This window comes from Chrysemys picta, chromosome 24, assembly GCF_011386835.1.
Source record: "Chrysemys picta bellii isolate R12L10 chromosome 24, ASM1138683v2, whole genome shotgun sequence".
NCBI lineage: Eukaryota > Metazoa > Chordata > Testudines > Emydidae > Chrysemys > Chrysemys picta.
The window spans coordinates 13,961,921-13,983,084 of record NC_088814.1 but is presented as its reverse complement, the minus strand read 5'-3'; the positions used below and the strand labels follow the sequence as shown (position 1 = coordinate 13,983,084).

At 57.5% G+C, this 21,164-nt stretch overlaps 1 protein-coding gene across 13 annotated transcripts in view; it reads right to left on the bottom strand.

Moving 5' to 3' along the window:
• LOC122173225 (zinc finger protein 383-like) overlaps positions 1-21,164 on the bottom strand; it is a 90,374-nt gene that overhangs the window by 17,681 nt on the left and 51,529 nt on the right. Inside the window, exons 3-8 of one of the 13 annotated variants that reach the window (XM_065577756.1) lie at positions 20,623-20,973; positions 18,698-18,991; positions 18,099-18,290; positions 9,980-10,055; positions 8,951-9,077; positions 6,842-6,955 (exon numbers count right to left, since the gene is read on the bottom strand). In XM_065577756.1, coding sequence (XP_065433828.1) covers positions 6,842-6,955; positions 8,951-9,077; positions 9,980-10,055; positions 18,099-18,142 — 361 coding nt within the window. In that variant the 5' untranslated portion in view covers positions 18,143-18,290; positions 18,698-18,991; positions 20,623-20,973. Of the gene's footprint in view, positions 1-1,379; positions 6,503-6,841; positions 6,956-8,950; positions 9,078-9,979; positions 10,056-15,806; positions 16,081-17,497; positions 18,291-18,697; positions 20,974-21,164 lie in introns of those variants that run through there. The other 12 variants (XM_065577758.1, XM_065577759.1, XR_010594790.1 and 9 more) reach the window with 12 other exon arrangements.

Below are 21,164 nucleotides of genomic sequence, written 5' to 3'. Positions count from 1 at the left end.
GTGTGAGCAGGTAAATCGCCTCCCTCGCCCAGCAGCGCCCCCAGGGCAATGACCCAATGCCTCCCCCTAACCACAGGGACAGAGGCTGAAAGTCCATTTGATGGCAGGTCAGGGGCTGGCGTGGAATGGGCTGGGATCTCAGCCTGGGCCCTAGTGAGGTAGGTGACCTGTCACACACAACCACACCCAGCAAGGCCTGCTCCGATTTTCTCCCTGTTTGTGAGTCCCAGCAGAGAGACCAGGGACTCATTGGTCCATGGAGAATGGGCTCCTCTACCCCAGCTGGGGGCTGCAAGCCAATGGCCAAGGGCAGCGGGTGAGGGGAGCTGGCACTAGCGCTCCTGCAGGGTCCATGGTGTGGGATAAACAGAGAACTCCAGTGTCCAGGGCTCTCCGGCCACGTGTCCATTCCACGGCAGGAGGGGATCTGGGACCAGAGCGAGGGGGCCTGGGGCAGGAGTCTGGGACGCAGCCATCGGGGAGAAGGAGGGAATTCAGCTGTGCTGAGCAGAGATGCTGCTGCAGATGCAGCTAGTTCCCTGGGTGCGATGTCGCAGCACTTTAACTACATGGTTAATACAGAGGTTGCAGCTCAGCTGAGTAAAGTGCTGCACCTGTTTTAATGGTGTTAGGGGCTTTGCCAGGCTATAAGACTGAGGTGCAGCTTCATCCTGGCCACTCCCCTCTACCCCTGCTCCACCCCCTCCTCCTCCAGCCTGTCCATACCCCCCCCCCCCCCCCCCGGAACACTCCTTGGGCCTGCAGCTGCTGGGGGGAGGCACAAGTGGCACCTCTGTTGGAGGAATTTCCCAGGGTGGGGGAGGGCTTTACACCTTCCCTACAGCCCCTTTGGCCCGCGCTAGCCAGCCTGGGAGCCAGAGCACAGTGGTGGGCTGGGTCCAGACTTCAAGAATGTCTCTTGATGTAGGGTCCAAACCCGGGATTCTGCCTTGAAGTGCGTAGGGGCTGGTTCTCTGAGGGGCTGGACCCCTGCACTGCCCACGGACTCCAGATGCAGTTGGAACAAGGTCCCTGCAGCTCTGTAGTTCAAAGAGATAAACGAAGGTACCCAAAATGAGGCCATTGTTGTACATTTAGGTCTTACCGCCTTGCCCATTAACAACAGTAGGTGGGCTAAGGCTCATTGTCAGTCACTGTTTATACTTGATCACGGCTGACCTGGTTCTGGTCGCAAGCAGAGGCCTGGCAGTGAAAGGTCCTGATTCTATCCCCAGCACCCAGAGACAGATGGTCCCTCAGGGATGTAACGACCCTGGGGGATATTTTACACTCATGATCTTTCCCACGGGCTGGGGAATTGCACAGTCTCATCCCAGGGCTAAGTTGCACAAAGTGAAAATAACTGAAATGTGACCCCTGCGTTGCACACTGTGCTGTGCTGCCCTGGGCAGATGTGGCTTTAAGCTGGTGTCCAAGCCCCGTCCCACTCTCAAGAAGGACTGGGCCAAAAGAGCTGATTTTCAGTGGCACTCATACTGCCCGGGTCCTGGCCACTGGTCCGAGGGGCTCTGCATTTTATTTTAATTTTAAATGAAGCATCTTAAACATTTTAAAAACCTTATTTACTGTACATACAACAATAGTTTAGTTCTATATTATAAACTTACAGAAAGAGACCTTCTAAAAATGTTAAAATGTATGACTGGCACGCGAAACCTTAAATTAGAGTGAATAAATGAAGACTCGGCGCACCACTCCTGAAAGGTTGCCGACCCCTGACCTAGGGGTTACAGTGGACAAGAAGCTGGATATGAGTCAGCAGTGTGCCCTTGTTGCCAAGAAGGCCAATGGCATACTGGGCTCCATTAGTAGGCACACTGCCAGCAGATTCAGGGAGTGATTATTCCTCTTTATTCGGCACTGGTGAGGCCACACTTGGAGTATTGCGTCCAGTTTTGGGCCCCACACTACAGAATGGATATGGACAAATTGGAGAATCCAGGGGAAGGAAACAAAAATGTTTGGGGGGTGGGGGGACTGGAGCACATGACCTATGAGGAGAGGCTGAGGGAACTGGGCTTATTTAGTCTGCAGAAGAGAAGAGTGAGGGGGGATTGGCTAGCAGCCTTCAACTACCTGAAGGGGGGTTCCAAAGAGGATGGAGCTCGGCTGTTCTCAGTGGTGGCAGATGACAGAACAAGGAGCAATGGTCTCAAGTTGCAGTGGGGAGGATCTGGTTGGATATTAGGAAACACTATTTCACTAGGAGGGCGGTGAAGCACTGGAATGGGTTCCCTAGGGAGGTGGTTGAATCTCCTTCCTTAGAGGTTTTTAAGGTCAGGCATAACAAAGCCCTGGCTGAGATCATTTAGTTGGGGTTGGTCCTGCTTTGAGCAGGGGCTTGGACTAGACACCTCCTGAGGTCCCTTCCAACCCTGATCTTCTATGATCCCAAGTCAGTCTCCTGAGGGTTGGAAAAGAAAGTGTCAGACGTGGGAGTGGGCAGGGAATTCCCACTGAACCTCAAAGCACAGAGTGACCTGTCCAATCTTATAGCCCTGGTTCCAGCTATTGAGAAAATTGCTTCTGGGCTTTTTCTAGGCTAGTTCAGATCATTTGTAGATGTGTCGTTTGGGTTATTTTTTTTCCCTCTCTCTCTCTCTTTCTTTTAGCATAGTGATGCTAAAACTTTTGTAACTAATACAGCCAAATAATGAGATGAATAGCGAAGCAGGTTTAGCTACTTCATAAGAAAATGGGTAAATTTATTTCCGATTTTGAGTCTTAAAAGATTTTCTGAGATTTCAATTTTTGAATGTGCAAGTGTTTTATTGCCCCTCCTGAATTGTGGGGTTTCTCTCCTGGTGAAGGCTGTTTGGTCACATACTTTGATATTAGCTTAGTTTGACAGGATGTAGCTCAGATGCGGCTGGGAGTCGGGGAGCGGAGCAGGCCGGAGGCCGGGTCGCTCTACTTATGGGTGAGGGCAGGCCCGACCACTTCTGGAGTCCTCCAGGGAGTGGGGGCGGAGGAGGGGTGGGGGCTGGGGAAGAGCTGGTGCCCCACACAGCTGCACACTTTGCGTATGGGTAAGGACGGCCCTGAGAGGCTGCACCCAAGACTGAGGCTCTATTGCGCTCGGTGTCGTATTAGACACACACATTGTGAGAGGCAGCTCCTAGGGGAAGGAGCTTCAAGTCTAACTGTACAAAGCAGACGCAAGGAGGAGTGTGTGGGTGTCGGGAGCGTCTCTGTGATTAAGGCCGGGCTTGTAAACCAAGTTTTCAACTTCCAATAGATGTGAAAAAACAACAACAGATTTTTCTTGCTCCAAATAACAGCACTTACACTTACAGTACAGGACAAGCAGCCCGAGTTCCCTGGAAGCTGCACAGCCGCGCAGCCACCCAGCAGCCTCCTTAGCGCCGCCTGGGCCCTCAGACAACCCACCCGGGGGGCTGCCACGGCCAGGGGAGGGGCACCCTTCCCTGAGCCCCAATCTATCCCGGCCTCCAACCTGCACCAACCCAGCTGAGCCTGAGCTGCCCTTGCCCAGGCCTGACCCCAGCCCTGGCCTTGCCGGGGAGAGGCGCCTATCCTGTGGGCCTGGCCCTGCAGCTGATACGGGGGGCAGGGGGTCGCCTCCCCCCCCAGGCCTAGGTGCTGCTGCAGGGAGAGACACCTGGGAAGAGGCCTCTCTCCCGGCCGGAGCACCCGCCTGCACCATTGGAATTCCCCACCCAGGCCTGGGACACTCATCTCCAGCTCTAATGAGTTGGATACAGGATCAAATTGATCCTAAGTGCGGAGACTCTCTGCTGCGGGGGGGACAAAATACAGGTGGATAAACTCCACTGTGCCTCAGACACAGGCCAGCGCTGCTGGAGTCAGCAGATACAGTGACGGTGATGGGGAAGGAAGGAATCCCTCCGACTCGCTCCATTGCCTTCCGGCCTTGCAGAGGCTGAAATGATCCATCTGTCCCGCTCCTGCTCCTCCTTGTTACATGGAAATGTATTTGAAATAAGGAAAATGGTAAAAAAGAAAAATACCTGCTGCCCAGCACCACCTGGACCAGCGTGAGCACAACTGGGGAGGAGACATTTTGTCAGCAAAGGGGGGACTTGGTGACTAACAATCGCTCTGCTACTGGGGTGACAGTATAAACGTGATGCTCAGGGATTGTCCACACCAGGAAAATGGGTGTCCATTAGGACAGGCCAAAGGGGAAGATGCCAGCTAACCCCAACCCCTGTGCCCGGGCTATGTCAGCACTGCAAACAGAGCGGTGTGTTTACATCAGGATCGCTACCTCCAGCACGCCGACGCCCAGGGAAATCCTAGAGCAGAAGACAAACCCCATGTCCATTTTCACTCAGTGAGGCGACTTGTGGTCACCCCTATTTCCCCCACCTGGGGCTGATGGAAACTCCTTGCTGGAAGGACACACACTCCAATGACTCACAGGAGAAAGGAGCACGGGACTCACCCCAGAGAAGGGCGACCTGTAAAAGGCACAAGTGGGCAACACACGAGGCAGTTGAGAGAACAGAGGGACACAAATTGTGCAAACAAACCACAAGGTCACTATGTGGGAATTAGCAAATGTGTTTTTTAAAAAAGTCTTTTCTCTGCCCTACACAACGTTTCTACGCTGCGTCGCTGTCCTGTGAACACCCTGATGTCTTGTAAGGGGTGGGTCCTGAGTGAAACTTTTCCCACATTCACAGCATCTATAAGGTCTCTCTCCCGTGTGAATTCTCTGATGTACAATGAGGTCTGAGCTCACACTGAAGCCTTTCCCGCACTCACAGCACTGATAGGATCTCTCTCCTGTATGCCTTGCCTGATGTGTAATTAGGGTTGATTTCTGCCTGAACAGTTTCTCACACTCACAGCACTCATAGGGGTGCTCTCCAGTGTGGATCCTCTGATGTGTAATAAGAGCTGAACTCTGTGTGAACATTTTTCCACACTCAAAGCACTGATGAGGTATCTTTCCCTTGTGGATATTCTGATGTCCAATAAGGTCTGAGCTGACAGTGAAGCTTTTCCCGCACTCACAGCATTCATAGGGTTTCTCCCCTGTGTGGATCCTCTGATGGTTACTAAGGGTAGAGCTCAGAGTGAAGGTTTTCTCGCACTCACTGCATTCATGGGCTCTCTCTCCTGTGTGGATTCTCTGATGTTTTAAAAGGCCTGAGTGGTTAGTGAAATGTAGGGTTACCATACGTCCGGATTTCCCCGGACATGTCCTCCTTTTGTGTGCTAAAAATAGCGTCGGGGGGAATTTGTAAAGCACTCACAATGTCCGGGATTAGCAGAGCGAGTGGCTTTGAGGGCTGCAGGGAAGTCCCGGGCTGGACTCAGGAGCAGCTGTAGAGGAGCCGGATCCGCCCTGCATTCTGAGCCAGCAGCTCCCTTGCAGCCCAGTCCGGCAGCACTGTGCAGGGCCAGACCAGGTTTTGTTGTGCAGGGCCAGGGACCAGGTTTTGTTGTGCTGGAGAGCTCAGCCACGTGTCAGGCTCGGCTGCACAGAGCCCAACACTCTGTTCTGAGCAGCAGGGTAAGGAGGTCAGGGGGCAGGAAGGTTCTGGAGGTGGAGGTCAAGAAACGGGGGGGGCTTTTTGGGGGGAGTGGAGAAAGTTTTGGGCAGTCAGGGTACAGGTAGGGGGTAGGGTCCTGGGGGCAGTTGGGGGGGGTCTTAGGAGGGGGCAGTTAGGGGACAAGGAACAGGGAGGCTTAGGTAGGGGGTGGGGTTCTGGAGGGCAGTTAGGAGCAGGGGTCCCAGGAGGGGGCAGTCAGGGGACAAGGAGCAGGGGGGGAGTGTTTGGGAGTTCTGGGGGGGGCTGTCAGGTGGCAGGGGTGGGGAGATGGATCGGAGCAGTCAGGGGACAGGGAGCAGAGGGGTTTAGATGGGTTGGGAGTTCTGGGGGGGGCTGTCAGGGGGTGGGGAGTGGTTGGATGGGGCGTGGGAGTCCCAGGGGTCTGTCTGGGGGTGGGGGTGTGGATAAGGGTTGGGGCAGTCAGGGGACAAGAGGCAGGGAGGCTTAGATAGGGAGTGGAGTCCTGGGGGGCAGTTAGGGGCAGGGGTCCCAGGAGGGGGCAGTCAGGGGACAAGGAACGGGGGGAGGGTTGGGGGTTCTGGGGGGGCGGGAAGTGGGAGGGGCAGGGGCGGGGCTAGGGCGGGGCTCCTCCCGTCCTCTTTTTTTCTTGCTGAAATATGGTAACCCTAGTGAAATGTTTTCCACACTCAGTGCATGTGTTTTTTCTCTCTCCTGTGGGTATTCTCGGCTGGGCTGTGGTTTCCAGGAGGTCCTGGTGAGTTCCCTGACAATTAATGGAGTTACCCACTTTCTCCGCTGGCTGGTTTCTCTGCTCCCTCTCTGGCCTGTGCTGACTCCCACAGGCTTTGCCCTGCACACGATGCCGGGACACATTCCCTCTGGAGCCGTGCGATAATCCCCCATGTGGTGCCACTTCTCAGAATTTTCTTGCTGAGGATTCTGCTTCTTCTCCTCACTCACCATCCCAGCACCTGCTGGGACAGAGAGAGAAACCTCAGAGACAGGGATGGAAAGGGGAAAACAACCAAAATTAGAGCTGGAGAGACAGAGAAGAAACCTAGTAGCTGGATTCTCCACAACTCTTCCCCACAGGGGAGAGAGGAGGGGGAACAATTCTGCCTCCACATCCCCTCGGGAGGGAGCTCTGCCACGTGTCAGTCAGGATGCGTAGGAAGCCATGAGCGACAGCTGCCCTGAGGATACACGGCCTCCTGGGGATACTCCTGAACCCCGAGAGCTCACAAGGCTTTTAGGGACTCCCAGCTGTTTCCTTCGGGCACTGAGAGCTTTGAGTTGGTTTAATGATCCCTCACCTGCGCAGGCACCTCTGGGGATCTCTCCTTCCTCACAGCCCTGGAGATCCGGGACCCACGGCTCCTCCCCTCGTTCCAGCTGGGAGTTCACATCAGGTTTGGAAACTGGACACTCTGCTCAGGAGAAAGAAAACAAGGGAGATCAGGGAATTCATGGGACGTTTCTATTACTTTAACCCCAGCCCATTTTACAGCAGGGAAAGGCTGGGGGCAGCTCCCAGGTGCAGGAGACTCTGCGTATGAGGGATTTAACTCTCCCATCTCTGCTGGGAACACACACAGCCAGACACTGCTCAGCAAACGGGGTCCTAAAACACAGAGACAGGAACTCCACGTTCCAGGAAGTTAAGGCCCCAGCTCAGAGGGGAAGTTACCCTGGACCTGCTTCTTCATCCCAGAGAGAAACCCCGAGAGAATGGGGGAGTTGTAGGAGAGCTGGGACCGTTGAGCACGGGCTGGTGGGATTCAGCGCAGTGAGGAATAGGAGGGACGGGGGGTGTCACCGAATGTCGTATCTCAGGACATGTCTACACTTGAGACACCATGACTGGAGTGCTGTAGTGGGTCAGTGTAGATATTCAGCAATGGGAAGGTTCTGCTGTCGGGGTAGGTCATCCACCTCCCGCAGAGGCAATAGCTAGTCCACAGAAGCATCATTTTCTGCATAAAAACCAACTATTCTAACTACCCTAAATTCCACAGGTGCATTCAGATGGCCTTGAAATATGCTGGTTTCTATGGTCATTCATGGACGGGTTACTGGTCCCAGTATGGGGTGACTGGTTAAAGATGTTCCTGAGATTCAGCCCACCACCCTAGGCAGCTTTTGACAAAATCATCTTGGTCTTGAAATGTTTTTTGCACACAACTGGGGCTGAAACTGGTTCTAATTGTCCCTGGACTGATCACAGTCACTTGGCGTTGATCTGTTAATACAGGACACCCCGTCTTCTGCAGGAAACCAGCTCTGAAAGCCAATAGCTGCGGAATCTGGAATCTCAGAGCAGCACAAGCCAAACTGAGCAGTCGCTGACCTGGAAATGCACACGTGCTGCCAGACTCGTCCCTATGAAGTGCGCGAGGGTTGCCAGCAATCTGCTGGCCCAGGGAAAGGTTTGCTCAAGGGATGGGCTGCGGCCACTGAACCTGAACGACACCCATGAACTGAAGCCTGAGCCCGAGCTCCGATAGCTTTCACACTATGTGTGTGGTGCATTTTTCTTGCATTCGGCAGAAGTTCCTCTCGGAAGCTTTGCCCTTTTATACCAAAATGTTTGTGTTAAGATTAATAGTTTAAAGTTCTCTGAACTAAAAAACCCACTTTCTTCCCAGTCTGCACTTAAACTTTTTGCTAGCCTAGCTCTGAGTGATGGGGCTGTGAAAAATCACACCGCTGACCAACCCAGCTATGCTGGGAAAAGCTCTAGGGTAGACATACAGCTATGAAGAACCACTGAGAAGAACATGCCACCATTTGTGTTGTGTTCCACGGATCGGAATACCAGCATTTTCCTGCATGTGTGTCAGCTGTGGATGACTGGGAGCAGCTTGGCAGAGATGTGACTGTGATATGAAGAGAGCTGCATGTAAAACTTGGGGGCCTAGTCTGCCTCATGCCCGTGGCTAAGGGCTGGGTCCGTGAAGGTGCACAGGGGTGAGGTCTTGTCACCGAGATTGTCAGCATCCTGGTGACATATGTGCTAGTGATCCTCAGGGCTCAGTGAGAGCTAAGCGAAGTCTGTGACTCAGGAGGGAAACCTCGGGGCGAGGGGAAAGGGGTGATCTCACTTTGCAGGTCCGAGCTGGTTTGTGTGGAGTGGGATCAGTGTGTGAGTGCCGGCCAAGGGTCAGAAGTTTCTGTTTGTCACATTGGACCTAAATCCAAGTTTTGCCCTAGCAAAGAGAAGATGTCAGACTTCGTGCTGTGCTGCCCCTGTGCGCTGTTCCCAGAGCGTCCTGTAGCAGGGGGAGGGCAGAGCGCTAGGGTGTGTGTCACTGGCTTGTTGGGGTGTTGCTGAAACAGGGCAGAGTAGAGGTTGCATTGTGGGGATGCCATAAGCCTTAACTCTGCATTTCCCCTCCTAAGAACGGAGGGACAGGAACCCTTACCCAGCGAGGTCACGTTCTCATAGTTCTGCTGCATGACGTCTGTGTAGAGGGCTCTCTGAGCGGGGTCCAGCAGAGCCCCCTGCCCCGCGGTGAAATACACAGCCACCTCCTGGAAGCTCACCGGCCCCTGAAACAACAGGTGCCCCCCACTCAGTGCCTGCTGCCCCAGCCACAACTCCACTATTCATGGGGAAAGGAGCCAATCAAATGGAAGCTCTGAGGGGCTCGCAGTCAGAGGCCAACCCCCAAACCACTCATAAGAACAGCCAGCCTGAGTCAGACCAAAGGTCCATCTAGCCCAGTATCCTGTCTGCCGACAGTGGCCAGTGCCAGACGCCTCAGAGGGAATGAACAGAACAGGGAATCATCAAGTGATTCACTCGTCGCCTATTCCCAGTTTCTGGCAAACAGAGACCAGGGACACCGTCCCTGCCCATCCCTGCTAATAGCCATCGATGGATCTGCCCTCCATGAATCTATCTGGTAGCAGAGCATCCAGGAAACACCTAGGTGAGGGGACGAAGAGAGAGCCCCTGGTCTCTCCCAGCAGATCCATCACACACCTACTAGCCAGGGGCTGATACAGGAGATGGAGCCCTGGCAGGGTCCAGGGACAATTCCCTGGTAGATACCAACACCCTCCTCATTGCAAGGAGCTGGATATGAAGGGAGGGGCAGGGCCCCTAAGCTGCCCCTTTCATATTTCGCAGCTGCCGTTGGTCAGTCGGGTCAGGCTCCAGCACTGGGAGCCTGGTCAGTGTTTCCTAACCTCACCTAGGTGGGTTGTTTCCTCTCCCACAAATTAGGGCATTTCCCCTCCGAACCGCATGGCTCTGATCCTAGAATCCAGGGCACTTATTAAACAAGTCCCAGCAGGTTTGCCACCCCCTGGCCTCCTCCCTTTCTCCACCCTGGGAATTTCCTGCCCCGCTCCCACCTCCAAACCAGACCCAAACCTTCCCACCCCCTGTGTATTGCTGCCCCCTCCCTCCTGCAGCAACCCACCAGTCACCCCCCAAGAACCCCTACCTGAACTGGCTCCGCTGCAGCCATTTCTCTGCCCTGTGCCAAGGGCTGGAGCGAAGCGTGGGCGTCGTTCTGCAGCCTGGCAGGGCGAGAAGGGCAGTTGTGGAGGTGGGAGAACAGGCTTTAGGTACGTTCCCATCACGATTCCCCAGGTTCTTTCCCTGCAGACAGACCCCGGGATTCTGCCACGCTGGGCGACACGTGACAAGGAGAGAAAAGGGGACGAACTGGAGGGAATTTCTACAGACAGGGAAAGCGCGGGCGGGGGATGAATCTTCTCTGGGCGGGGGGAAGGGGGGACTAGCTCCCTGCCCCGTCTCTGCAGCCCGAGACTCTGCCCACACTCTGCCCCCCGCTCGCCCCCTCCTGCTGCTCCCCAGGGTCTCTCCTCCACCCCCTCCCCATAGCACAGAGGGGTGAGGGGGGAGCGGAGAGGCAGGGAGATGACTGGCAGGGAGGGGGTGGCGAGGAAGAACCTGGCAGGTGTGTGGGGGGGAATGAGGAGGTACGGGCGGCGAGTTGTAGGGGCTCGTGGTGCCTGGGCACCAGGAATATTCCTGGCCTGGGGCCCGGCTCCACAAATGTTCGGGGCCGGGTCTCTCCCGCGACCCTGCCTGCCACCCCCATGCGTCCCCCAGTCCCTCCTGCCACCCCCGCACCCTCCTTCCCCTCCCCCCCACCTGCCGCCCCCACACACTCCCCCCCCCCGCCATGCGGCCCCTGGTCCCACCTGCCTCCCCCAGGCGATTAAAAAAGGCCCATCCCTGCGCTGCGGCCCCTGGGGGAGTGAGGGGGGCAGCAGCGTGCGGAGACCCCCTGGCCTATGCCGCCTAGGAGCCGCTGCCCCAGGTAAAATGCTGTATCCTCCACCCGCTCCAAGAGCCTGCACCCCACCGCCTACCCCCACATCCCTTCCCGCCCCCAAACTCCCTCCCCGCCAACCCAAACTCCCTCCCAGGCCCTGTACCCTCTCACCCCTCCTGCACCCCACCCCTGTCCCTGTCCAGAGCCTGCATCCAGCACCCACACTCCATCCCAGAGCTGGCACCCCACACCCCCATTTCCTCCCAGAGCCTGCACGCCCGCCCCCTCACCCCCTGCACCCAAACTCCCCCCCAGAGCCTGCACCCTGCACCCCTCCTGCACCCAAACTCCCTCCCGGAACCTGCACCCCTCACCCCTCCTGCACCCCACCACTGCCCCAGCTGAGCCTGCACCCAGCATCCCCTCCGACACCCTCATTTCCTCCCAGAGCCTGCAGGCCCGCCCCCTCACCCAAACTCCCTCCGCCCCTCCCCCTTCCCGCATCCAAACTCCCTCCCAGAGCCTGCGCCCCTCCCCCCCTCCAGCATCCAAACTCCCTCCCCCCTCCGGCACCCCCACCCCTGCCCCAGCCCCAGGGGAAGGGGCAGAGCAGGGGCTGGCAGAGACACGTGTTCACGGTTCTGGTCAGTGGCTCTCAGCCCCCCTGTATCTCCCGGCTGCACAGACGGTTCAACCCCCCCCCCCGCAACTCCGGCTCCCCCCTCCCCGACACCGCCCCACAGGGGACCCCCCCCAGGAGCCCTTGTGCGGAGTCACTTTCCCCGGGGTCTCCTCCCGGCCCCAGGTCCGATCTCTGGGGCTGTCCGCCCCACTTCCCCTCACCGCTCCCGAGCCCGGCCCCTTCCTGTGCGTCCGGCCGGGCTGCAGCCAGCGCCTGCCCCAGGATCGCTGGGAGACGGAGCGTCCCGGGCAGCGGGGGCCGGGCCCAGATCTCCGGCCGGGGGGAAGCAGGGGAAGGGGCGTGACCCACAGCCCCCTGCCCCCCATTGCCAGCCTCTCCCTGCCCCCCTGCCCCCCATTGCCAGCCTCTCCCTGCCCCCCATTGCCAGCCTCTGGCTGCACCCCCGGCCCCTCATTGCCAGCCTCTCCCTGCCCCTCCACTCCACATTGCCACCCTCTGGCTGCACCACCCTGCCCTCTATTGCCAACCTCTCCCTGCACCTCCCGCCCCCCATTGCCACCCTCGGGCTGCACCCCCCTGCCCCCATTGCCAGCCTCTCCCTGCATCTCCCTGCCCCCCGTTGCCATCCTCTCCCTGCCCCCCCCCTGCCCCCCATTGGCAGCCTCTGGCTGCACCCCTCGCCCCCATTGCCAGCCTCTGGCTGCACCCCCCGCCCCCATTGCCAGCCTCTCCCTGCCCCCGTCCCCCATTGTCAGTCCCCCCTACCCCCTATTGCCAGCCTCTGGCTGCGAACACGCCTGGTGAGGGGCGTTTGAACCCTAACAACCGCCTGGTTCCTAATGTCCTGGGGAGCATGTGGAGCAGCATCGCCCGGACAGTTCGGGAAGCCCCTTGTGTGATGTTACGTGTTCAAAACCAGGGACCCTCCATAGGCCACAGCTGTGACCCAGCTCTGCCGGGCTGTCCTCTGAGAGAGGAGCCGCTCCAGATCCGGCTGGGGTCACGGGGCACTGGGGCGACGGGACAGCCCGTGTCTCTGGGACAGGCTCGTCTGGGGCTGGCTGGACCAGGGAGGAGCAGTGCAGAGGGATTGCTGCACAAGTGAGCCTGTGGCAGGCGTGTTTGTGCCCATTGCACATCCGGCACCGACCCCTGGTGCTGCTGGGTCTTGCTCAGAGACAGCGGCCTTGTCCTCCTGCCCCCAGGATCACGCACAGACAAGGCGGCTGGGCAATTTTTGTGTCATTTCCTATATTTGTACAGCTCCCAACCTCAACATCCTGGGGAGCCAAACCGACCCCCCCCCCCCCGACTCATCCTCAGACCAAGGCCCTTTGATCCACCAGGCGCAGACCTCTGCTCCTTGAGCTGCAGCGTAACCGAGAGCAGTAGCTGTTCCCTGCCCGTGGCTCAGGCACCAGAGGGGGTGAGCTAGTGCCTCTGGGCAGTCAATATCGCCTAGACGAAAGAAAGTTTAGCCCAAACAGGGACGTTAGCTGGTTCAATGGGACATGAGGGTGACAGGGATGTTGTCGCAGGGCAATCAGGTTGGTCAGGCATGACTTGCCCTTGGTGAATCCAGGTTGACTGTTCCCGATCACCTTCCTCTCTTCCAAGTGCTTCAAAATGGATTCCTTGAGGACCTGCTCTATCATTTTGCCAGGGACTGAGTGAGGCGGACCGGTCTGTAGTTCCCCAGGTTCTCTTTCTTCCCTTTTTGAAAGATGGGCATTATATTTGCCTTCTTTCCAATCGTCCGGGACCTCCCCCAATCATAGAATCTCAGGGTTGGAAGGGACCTCAGGAGGTATCTAGTCTAATCCCTGGTCAAAGCAGGACCAACACCAACTAAATCATCCCAGCCAGGGCTTTGTCAAGCCTGACCTTAAAAACCTCTAAGGAAGGAGATTCCACCACCTCCCTAGGGAATCCATTCCAGTGCTTCACCACCCTCCTAGTGAAAAAGTTTTTCCTAATATCCAACCTAAACCTCCCCCACTGCAACTTGAGACCATTGCTCCTTGCTCTGTCACCTGCCACCACTGAGAACAGTCTAGATCCATCCTCTTTGGATCCCCCCTTCAGGTAGTTGAAGGCAGCTATCAAATCCCCCCTCATTCTTCTCTTCTGCAGACTAAATAATCCCAGTTCCCTCAGCCTCTCCTCATAAGTCATGTGCCCCAGCCCCCTATTCATTTTTGTTGCCCTCCACTGGACTCTTTCCAATTTTTCCATATCCTTCTTGTAGTGTGGGGCCCAAAACTGGACACAATACTCCAGATGAGGCTTCACCAATGCCGAATAGAGGGGAATGATCATGTCCCTCGATCTGCTGGCAATGCCCTACTTATACAGCCCAAAATGCCGTTAGCCTTCTTGGCAACGAGGGCACACTGCTGACGCGTATCCAGCTTCTCATCCACTGTAATCCCCAGGTCCTTTTCTGCAGAACTGCCGCTTAGCCAGTCGGTTCCCAGCCTGTAGCAGTGGATGGGATTCTTCCGTCCGAAGTGCAGGACTCTGCACTTGTCCTTGTTGAACATCTGGCTGGGCCTGAGCCCCCTTCCGAGGGGCAATGTGGTTCGGCGGGTCTGTGCTGTGTCCCCTCCTGAGGGTGAGGGAGGACGGTGAGCGAGATCCCCCTGTGCAGACGATCTCCTCACACGGTGGCTCCCAGCACTCTAGCCCAGCACTGAGTGTCCCAGAGAGGAGCGGGGAGAGGCCAGGCCAGGTTGGGATTTTGGAGGAGTGATGTGGTTGGTGTGGAGGGCAGTTCAGGTCTCCGGATGGCAGGGGTGCTCTGCACCTCTGACCTCGCAGGTGCCTTGTCACTAGTGTGCCCCTCTCCCGTCTGCACTAGCCCCTGGAGGGCCGTGAGCGCAGGAGTCAGAGCGGGTCCCTGAGGGTTGGTAGCCTCCTGCCTTGAGCCTCAGAGACCCTTTCCACCACAGAGACGGCTGGACATTTCATCTCCATGCTCCCCTCTGCTTGCTACCTGATGCCCCTGCACTAGCATGATCCGCTCTCTGTCCTGCGGGACCCCTCTCGCGGGCGGGGTCTCCAGAGCCCCGTGCTAAGGGGCTGATCTGCCGTCCTAGGCAGAGGGACACGCCATCCAGGTGAGCCCATGGGCGTTGAGCTCGGTGACCAGGAATGTGCCCTGCACTGAGCTGCCGGCATGGCATGGGCTGGCCTGTGGGGGCAGGTGGGCTGCTCTGTCTCACACTCCGGCCCCTCTGCAGCTTCCTGACTGGGAAAGTGACTTTAAAAGAGCATCTCGATGGCCGTGGGGCTGATTGCTGAGGGGAAGCTGCCCGGCCACCTCTCCTCGCGCCGTCCCTGCAGCGCGGCCTGGCCTAGTTCATTGGTGCAGGGGTAGAGCCCTGCTGCACTGGGGAGCGTCACGGAGGAACGGCTAGATGACGCCGTCGCCAAGGAAAACAAGTGTCCTGTTAACCGCACAGTGCCCTGAGCTGAGCGAAGGAGACCCTGTGCCCCGCCCGCTGCCACTGACCTACCCCTGCCGGCCCCTCCCAGAGAGTAATGGGGCCATGTGCTTTCATCTGAGCTTATCCGACCCTGTGACATACGGGGGTCAATGTTGCTCCTGCTCCTGTCCCCACACCTGCTGCTGTTGCAAACAGGCCCCGTTGTGGGGGGCAGGTGAGGGAGGGGAAAGGGAACAGGCCATGTAGGGGAGGGGAGCAACGTGTGGGCAGTACATTGAATCAGCGCAGGCTGTGACTTCACTTTCTGCCCTATGCCCCGAGCTGCCGAGGGGCCAGATGACGCCCAGCGCCTCTGTGAATACTGGCTGAATGCCGGTAACGTCCCCTTCACACTGATCAGGAGAGTCCTTTTATCCCCCGTTTGTGACAATCGAGAACAAACCCCTGCTGGCTGACGGGGCACATGCAGCGGAGCCGGGCGGCGTTGGCGAGGAGCGGTACCGCAGCGCCGGCCCTTGGAGACGTTCTCTGCTTAGGACAGTGCACGGTGTGAGCTCTCACCGCGCAGCCTCCACGCTGGAGTAGTTACTCTCAGGAATCGCAGCCCTGATGGAATTACATGGCACAGCCCTGGAGGGGGAACTGCCAAAGAAACCCACCGCAGGAGCATTCAACTCAGAAAGGGGAACTGCACAGACGTGAGGGGGCTCGTTAAATGGAAATTAAAAGCAACACGCCAGGGTGAAATGCCAGCAAAGCGCATGGAGACCGTTTAAAAACACCATGCTAGAGGCTCCCACTACATGTATCCCGCAAATAAAAAACAAACCAGTGCGAGGATAAAAAAAATGCCCCCAGGGCTAAACAGCCGAGTAAAAGAGGCACTTTGGAAGTCAAATCCTAGTGAGGAAAATACAAAGACGCACAAACTCTGGCAAGTCAAATGCAAAGTATAATAAGGCCAAAAAAGAACGTGAAGAGCAACTAGCTAAGGCACAACAACTAACAGCAAAGTACTGGTTAAGTACATGGGATGCAGGAAGTCTGCCAAACAGTCAGCAAAGCCACTAGGCGATCGAGGCGCTAAAGGAGCACTCCAGGAAGACCAGGCCATTGCGGAGAAACTTCTGTCTTCAGTGCAGAGGATGCGGAGGAAATCCATACGCGCCAGCCCTGCTTTTTAGGTGACAGATGCTAGAATCAAAGAACTATAGACCCATCGGGTTAGAAGGGACTGCAAGGTTCAGGGAGGGCGTTTGGGGTGCGGGCTTTGGGACGGAGTTTGGGTGCAGGCTCTGGACTGGGACAGGGGGTTGGGGTGCAGAAGGGGGTGCAGGCTCTGGGCTGGAGCATGGGGTTGGGGTGCAGGAGGGGGTTTGCGGGCTGGGTGGGAGAGGGGGTTTGGGTGCTGGGTGCAGGCTCTGGGCTGGGACAGTGGGTTGGGGTGCAGGAGGGGGTACGGGAGGGGGTTTGGGGGCTGGGTGTGAGAGGGGGTTTGGGGGCTGGGTGCAGGCTCTGGGCTGGGACAGAGGGTTGGAGTGCAGGAGGGAGTTTGGGTGCTGGGTGCAGGCTCGGGGCTGGGGCAGGGGGTTAGGGTTGGGGTGCAGAAGGGGTGCAGGCTCTGGGATGGAGTTTGGGTGCGGGGTGCAGGCTCTGGGCTGCGGCAGGGGGTTGGGGTGCAGAAGGGTGTGCAGGCTATAGGATGGAGTTTGGGTGCTGGGTGCAGGCTCTGGACTGGGACCGGGGGTTGGGGTGCAGGAGGGGGTGTGGGAGGGGGTTTGGGGGCTGGGTGTGAGAGGGGGATTTGGGGACTGGGTGCAGGCTCTGGGCTGGGGGTTGAGGTGCAGAAGGGTGTGCAGGCTCTAGGATGGAGTTTGGGTGCTGGGTGCAGGCTCTGGGCTGGGACCGGGGGTGGGAGGGGGATTGGGGAAAGGGTGTGAGAGGGGGTTTGGGTGCTGGGTGCAGGCTCTGGGCTGGGACAGAGGGTTGGGGCGCAGGAGGGAGTTTGGGTGCTGGGTGCAGGGGGTTGGGGTGCAGGAGCGGATACGGAAGGGGTGTTGGGGGATGGGTGTGAGAGGGGGTTTGGGTGCTGGGTGCAGGCTCTGGGCTGGGACAGAGGGTTGAGGTGCTGGAGGGCGTATGGGAGGGGGTTTGGGTGCTGAGTGCAGGCTCTGGGCTGGGACAGGGGGTTGGGGTGCAGAAGGGTGTGCAGGCTCTAGGATGGAGTTTGGGTGCTGGGTGCAGGCTCTGGGCTGGGACCGGGGGTTGGGGTGCAGGAGGGGGTTTGGGGGCTGGGTGCGAGAGGGGGATTTGGGTGCTGAGTGCAGGCTCTGGGCTGGGGCAGGGGGATGGGGGGTAGAAGGAGGTGCAGGCTCTAGGATGGAGTTTGGGGGCTGGGTGCAGGCTCTGGGCTGGGACAGAGGGTTGGGGTGCAGGAGGGGGCATGGGAGGGGGTTTGGGTGCTGGGTGCAGGCTCTGGGCTAGGCCAGGGCGTTGGGGTGAGGGAGGGGGTGCAGGGTGTGGGGCTGGGCCAGGGATGAGGAGTTTGGGGTGCAGCAGGCAGGCTGCCCTGGGGCTGGGGTAGGGGGCCAGAGGGGAAGATCCCCCCAGGGACAAGACACTCACCCAAGCGCCGCAGCAGCTCCCCAGATGTTCTAGCTCTTCTCTTTCCCTTACATCCTTCACTTCTCTGGCCATTGGTTTCCTGCATCTCTGAGTCCTCTCTCTATATGCCCTGGCCCAGCAGCTAGTTACCCAGGCTACCCTCCCATTGCCATCCATGGGGGTATCCTGGGCTGTCAGGGCTGCAGGTTTTGGCCCATGGTCAGTGCAGGCGCTACGGCTGCTGCACACCTACGTGGTGACTGCTGTAGCCCATCGCCAAACTGCGGGGCCATATTCTGCAGGGTGGCCTCCCTGGCTGAGATTCTGGGAGCAGAGACACCCTGGATTCGAGAAGGAAAATGACCCCACCAGAACACACTGGAAATGGCTCCCAGAGACGTCCCAGTGACACCCGACTGTGCAGCCCGGGGGTTCTCTGGCAGAAGTTCTCCTGCTTCTTCATTGTCACCGCGGGCAGTGGGAATGGAGAGGGGGTGTCTGCAGGCAGAGCCTTCCATGGCTTTCTGAATGGGAGCCTGACAGAGCTTGTGCCCGTGGTGAAGGGCCCAGATTCAATCCCCACCTGTGCCCATGGGGTCTCTGTGGCCAAGGGTTCCCTTACCCATCACTGCAGGCTGTGCAGGAGGTGGAGGAGAACCTGGCCATGGAGGAGGCAGCGTCTCTGGGTCTGAGCAGCACCAGAGCTGGGGGAGCCGGACGGGAGCTTCTGGTACGGGAGGTTTCACGTGCAGTCCATGGAGCTGGAGAGGACAGAGCTGGGCCCAGAGTCCTGGGGCAGCTCCTCAGTTAGTTCCTGTAAGACAAAAAGGAGAAGGTCAGATTCAGGCCCCACTGACGCCTGGGCACTTCCCAGAGAGGCTGCCCAGACACAGCCAGCAGGATCCTCTGGCAACACAGCTGGGCCCTGTCCTCCCGATTCCTTCCTTCCCTTCCAACTTGACCCTTGTCCAGCCTCTCGTAGCTGCCCCTTACCTTTCTACCCCCAGCCTCAGCTTACCCTCCAGTCCCACGATTCCCTACCTGCCCCCAGCGCTGACGCCCAGAATTTCCTCTTGGCAGTGCCCAGACCTCAGCCCCAGGAATCCCTGCTCTCTGCTGTCCCCTCCAATGCCCTGCCCAGGGGAGCCCCTTCCTTGTCCGAGATCTCCTGCCCTCCCACCAGGTCCCCACAGCCGTCTCTCACTCATCTCTCACTCTTACCGCTGTCTTCTCCACCAGGGCCGCTTTGGAGCAGGATCTTTCTAGGCTGTCCGGCCATCCTTCTGTGCGGTGAAGCACATCGGACCGGGGGGTGGAGGGAGGCGATGCTTCATCGAGTTTCATAGAGCTTAAGGCCAGAAGGCACCATTGGATCATCTCATCTGACCTCCTGAATGTTCCAGGCCATTAAATTTCACCCACCTACAATCTGAGTCTCTCACTGTAGGTCATTTTCTCCAGCTCTCAGGTCATTTGTGTGACTCTTTTCTGCACCCTCTCCAATTTAACACCATCCTTTAAAAAACGGACACGAGAAATGCCTGTCACTATTCCATTATCTCTCTTACCAATGTTATAGAGAGAGGTAAGATCCCCCCCTGCTCCTGCTCATTACTGCCCTATTTACACATCTGGGCAAGGGGGACCTGGCCATGGAGGTGGAAGAGGACTTGGCCTTGCCCTCCTCCTCCTCATCCAAGTCATCCTCTTCCACTTTCTTGTCTATGACCACGTGCTCCATTCCTATGGCCAGGTCCTCCCCCTCCTCTTCTTCTTCCCCCTGCATCAGCACATCCTCCTCCTCCTCCATTCCTGGGTCCTCCTAGTCTATAGCCAGGTCCTCCCCCTCCTCTTCTGCCTCTTCTTCTTCCCCCTGCATGGCCACATCCTCCTCCTCCTCCTCTGTGCCAAGTCCTCTTCCTCCTGCTCCTTCTCCGTGGCCAAGTCCTAATCCTCTTCCACTTCCTTTTCCTCCATAGCCAATACCTCCTCTTCCTTCTCTTCTTTCTCCTGCATAGCCACATCCTCGTCGTCTTCCATTACTGGGTCCTCTTCCTTCTCCTCCTCCTGGTCCAGGTCCTCCTTGTCCTCCTCTGTGGCCTGGGCCTTCTCCTCTTCCTCCATAGGCAGGTGCTCCTCTTCCTCCTCCATGGCCAGATCCTTCTCTTCTTCCTTTTGCTCCATGATCAGATGTTCCTCCACCAAGGCCACGTCCTTCTCTTCCTCTTCCTTTACCTTCTTCTTCCTCCTCCTTCTCTGTGGTCAAGTCCTCTTCCTCGTCTATGGACAGCTCCTCCTCCTCCTCTTCTGCTGACAAATTCTCCTCCTCCTCTGTAGACAGGTTCTCCTCCGCAGACTTAATAAGCCCAGTTCCCTCAGCCTCTCCTCATAAATCATGTGCTCTGGCCCCCTGATCATTTTCATTGCCCTCCACTGGGCTCTCTCCAATGTGTCCACATCCTTTCTGTAGTGGGGGGGGGGCAAAACTCCAGATGTGGCCTCACCAACGTCGAATAGAGGGGAATGATCACGTCCCTCGAACTGCTGGCAATGCTCCTACTAATGCAGCCCAATATGCCGTTAGCCTTCTTGGCAACAAGGGCACACTGCTAACGCGTATCCAGCTTCTCATCCACTGTAACCCCAGGTCCTTTTCTGCAGAACTGCCGCTTAGCCAGTCGGTCCCCAGCCTGTAGCGGTGCATGGGATTCTTCCCTCCGAAGTGCAGGACTCTCTTGGCACCTGCAGACTCCACCCCAAGGGGCCCCTCCTAGCGCCTGAGTCACAAGGGCTGCTGTGCCCTGGGGAAGTGTTTAGTGCCCAATAACAGACGAGGATCATCATCCAGGCACAAGGGGTACAAATCTATCACAATCCCCCCAGGAACAACACAACAAGTGAGGGAGCTTATTGGGCAGAGGGAAGAAAGGCCTGGGGCTAAGGAAAGAACAGGAGCAACTAGACTAATAACCCATCAACAATAACAGCATTTACAAGGGGCCCGACCCCCCCACAACCAGCTCCCTCCCAGCCCCTGCGCAGCAGAATGGGAGTTGAGTATCAGTTCTCTAGGGGCTGATGCCGCCCTGTACTCCTTGGCCAGCTTGAAATTCACAAGGAAAACAAGCACACGTGGGGATCCTTACCAGATCTTCAGTCTCAGTGTCAGTGGGCACCTCCCAGGCTGTGCTGCGCCTCCCTCCGCTCCACTCCACCAACAGCCAACAACCGACTGTAAACCGAGCCCTTTGTCTCCGAGCGCTGGCTTCTCATTGGCTCTGGTGGTCGCTTCCCCGCGTGTTCAGTCTCCGCCCGGCATTCCGGGCATTCTGGGAAGCGGGATCCTGAGGTCCGCAGCCATTGCAGTGGTGGATTAACGCACAGGGGGCCCATGCCCAGGGGCCTCGGGCAACTTGGGGGGCCCATGCCCAGGGGCCTCGGGCAACTTGGGGGGCCCTGGGAAAATCTCATGATGCTCGGGCCAGATGATTTCCCTGCTGATTTTCCCCACAGAAATGTTTGTAATCAAAATCACTATATATATGGGGTTTCTAGTGGAAGTTAACTTGACTGCGTTCGATTATACAAACTGGGAATGTAATCAGGGTACAGTATTATAAAAAAATAATTAGAGCAGTGCAAGGGATATTAGGCAAAAAAGAATTTGCGTGTGTAAATATTTGTGTGT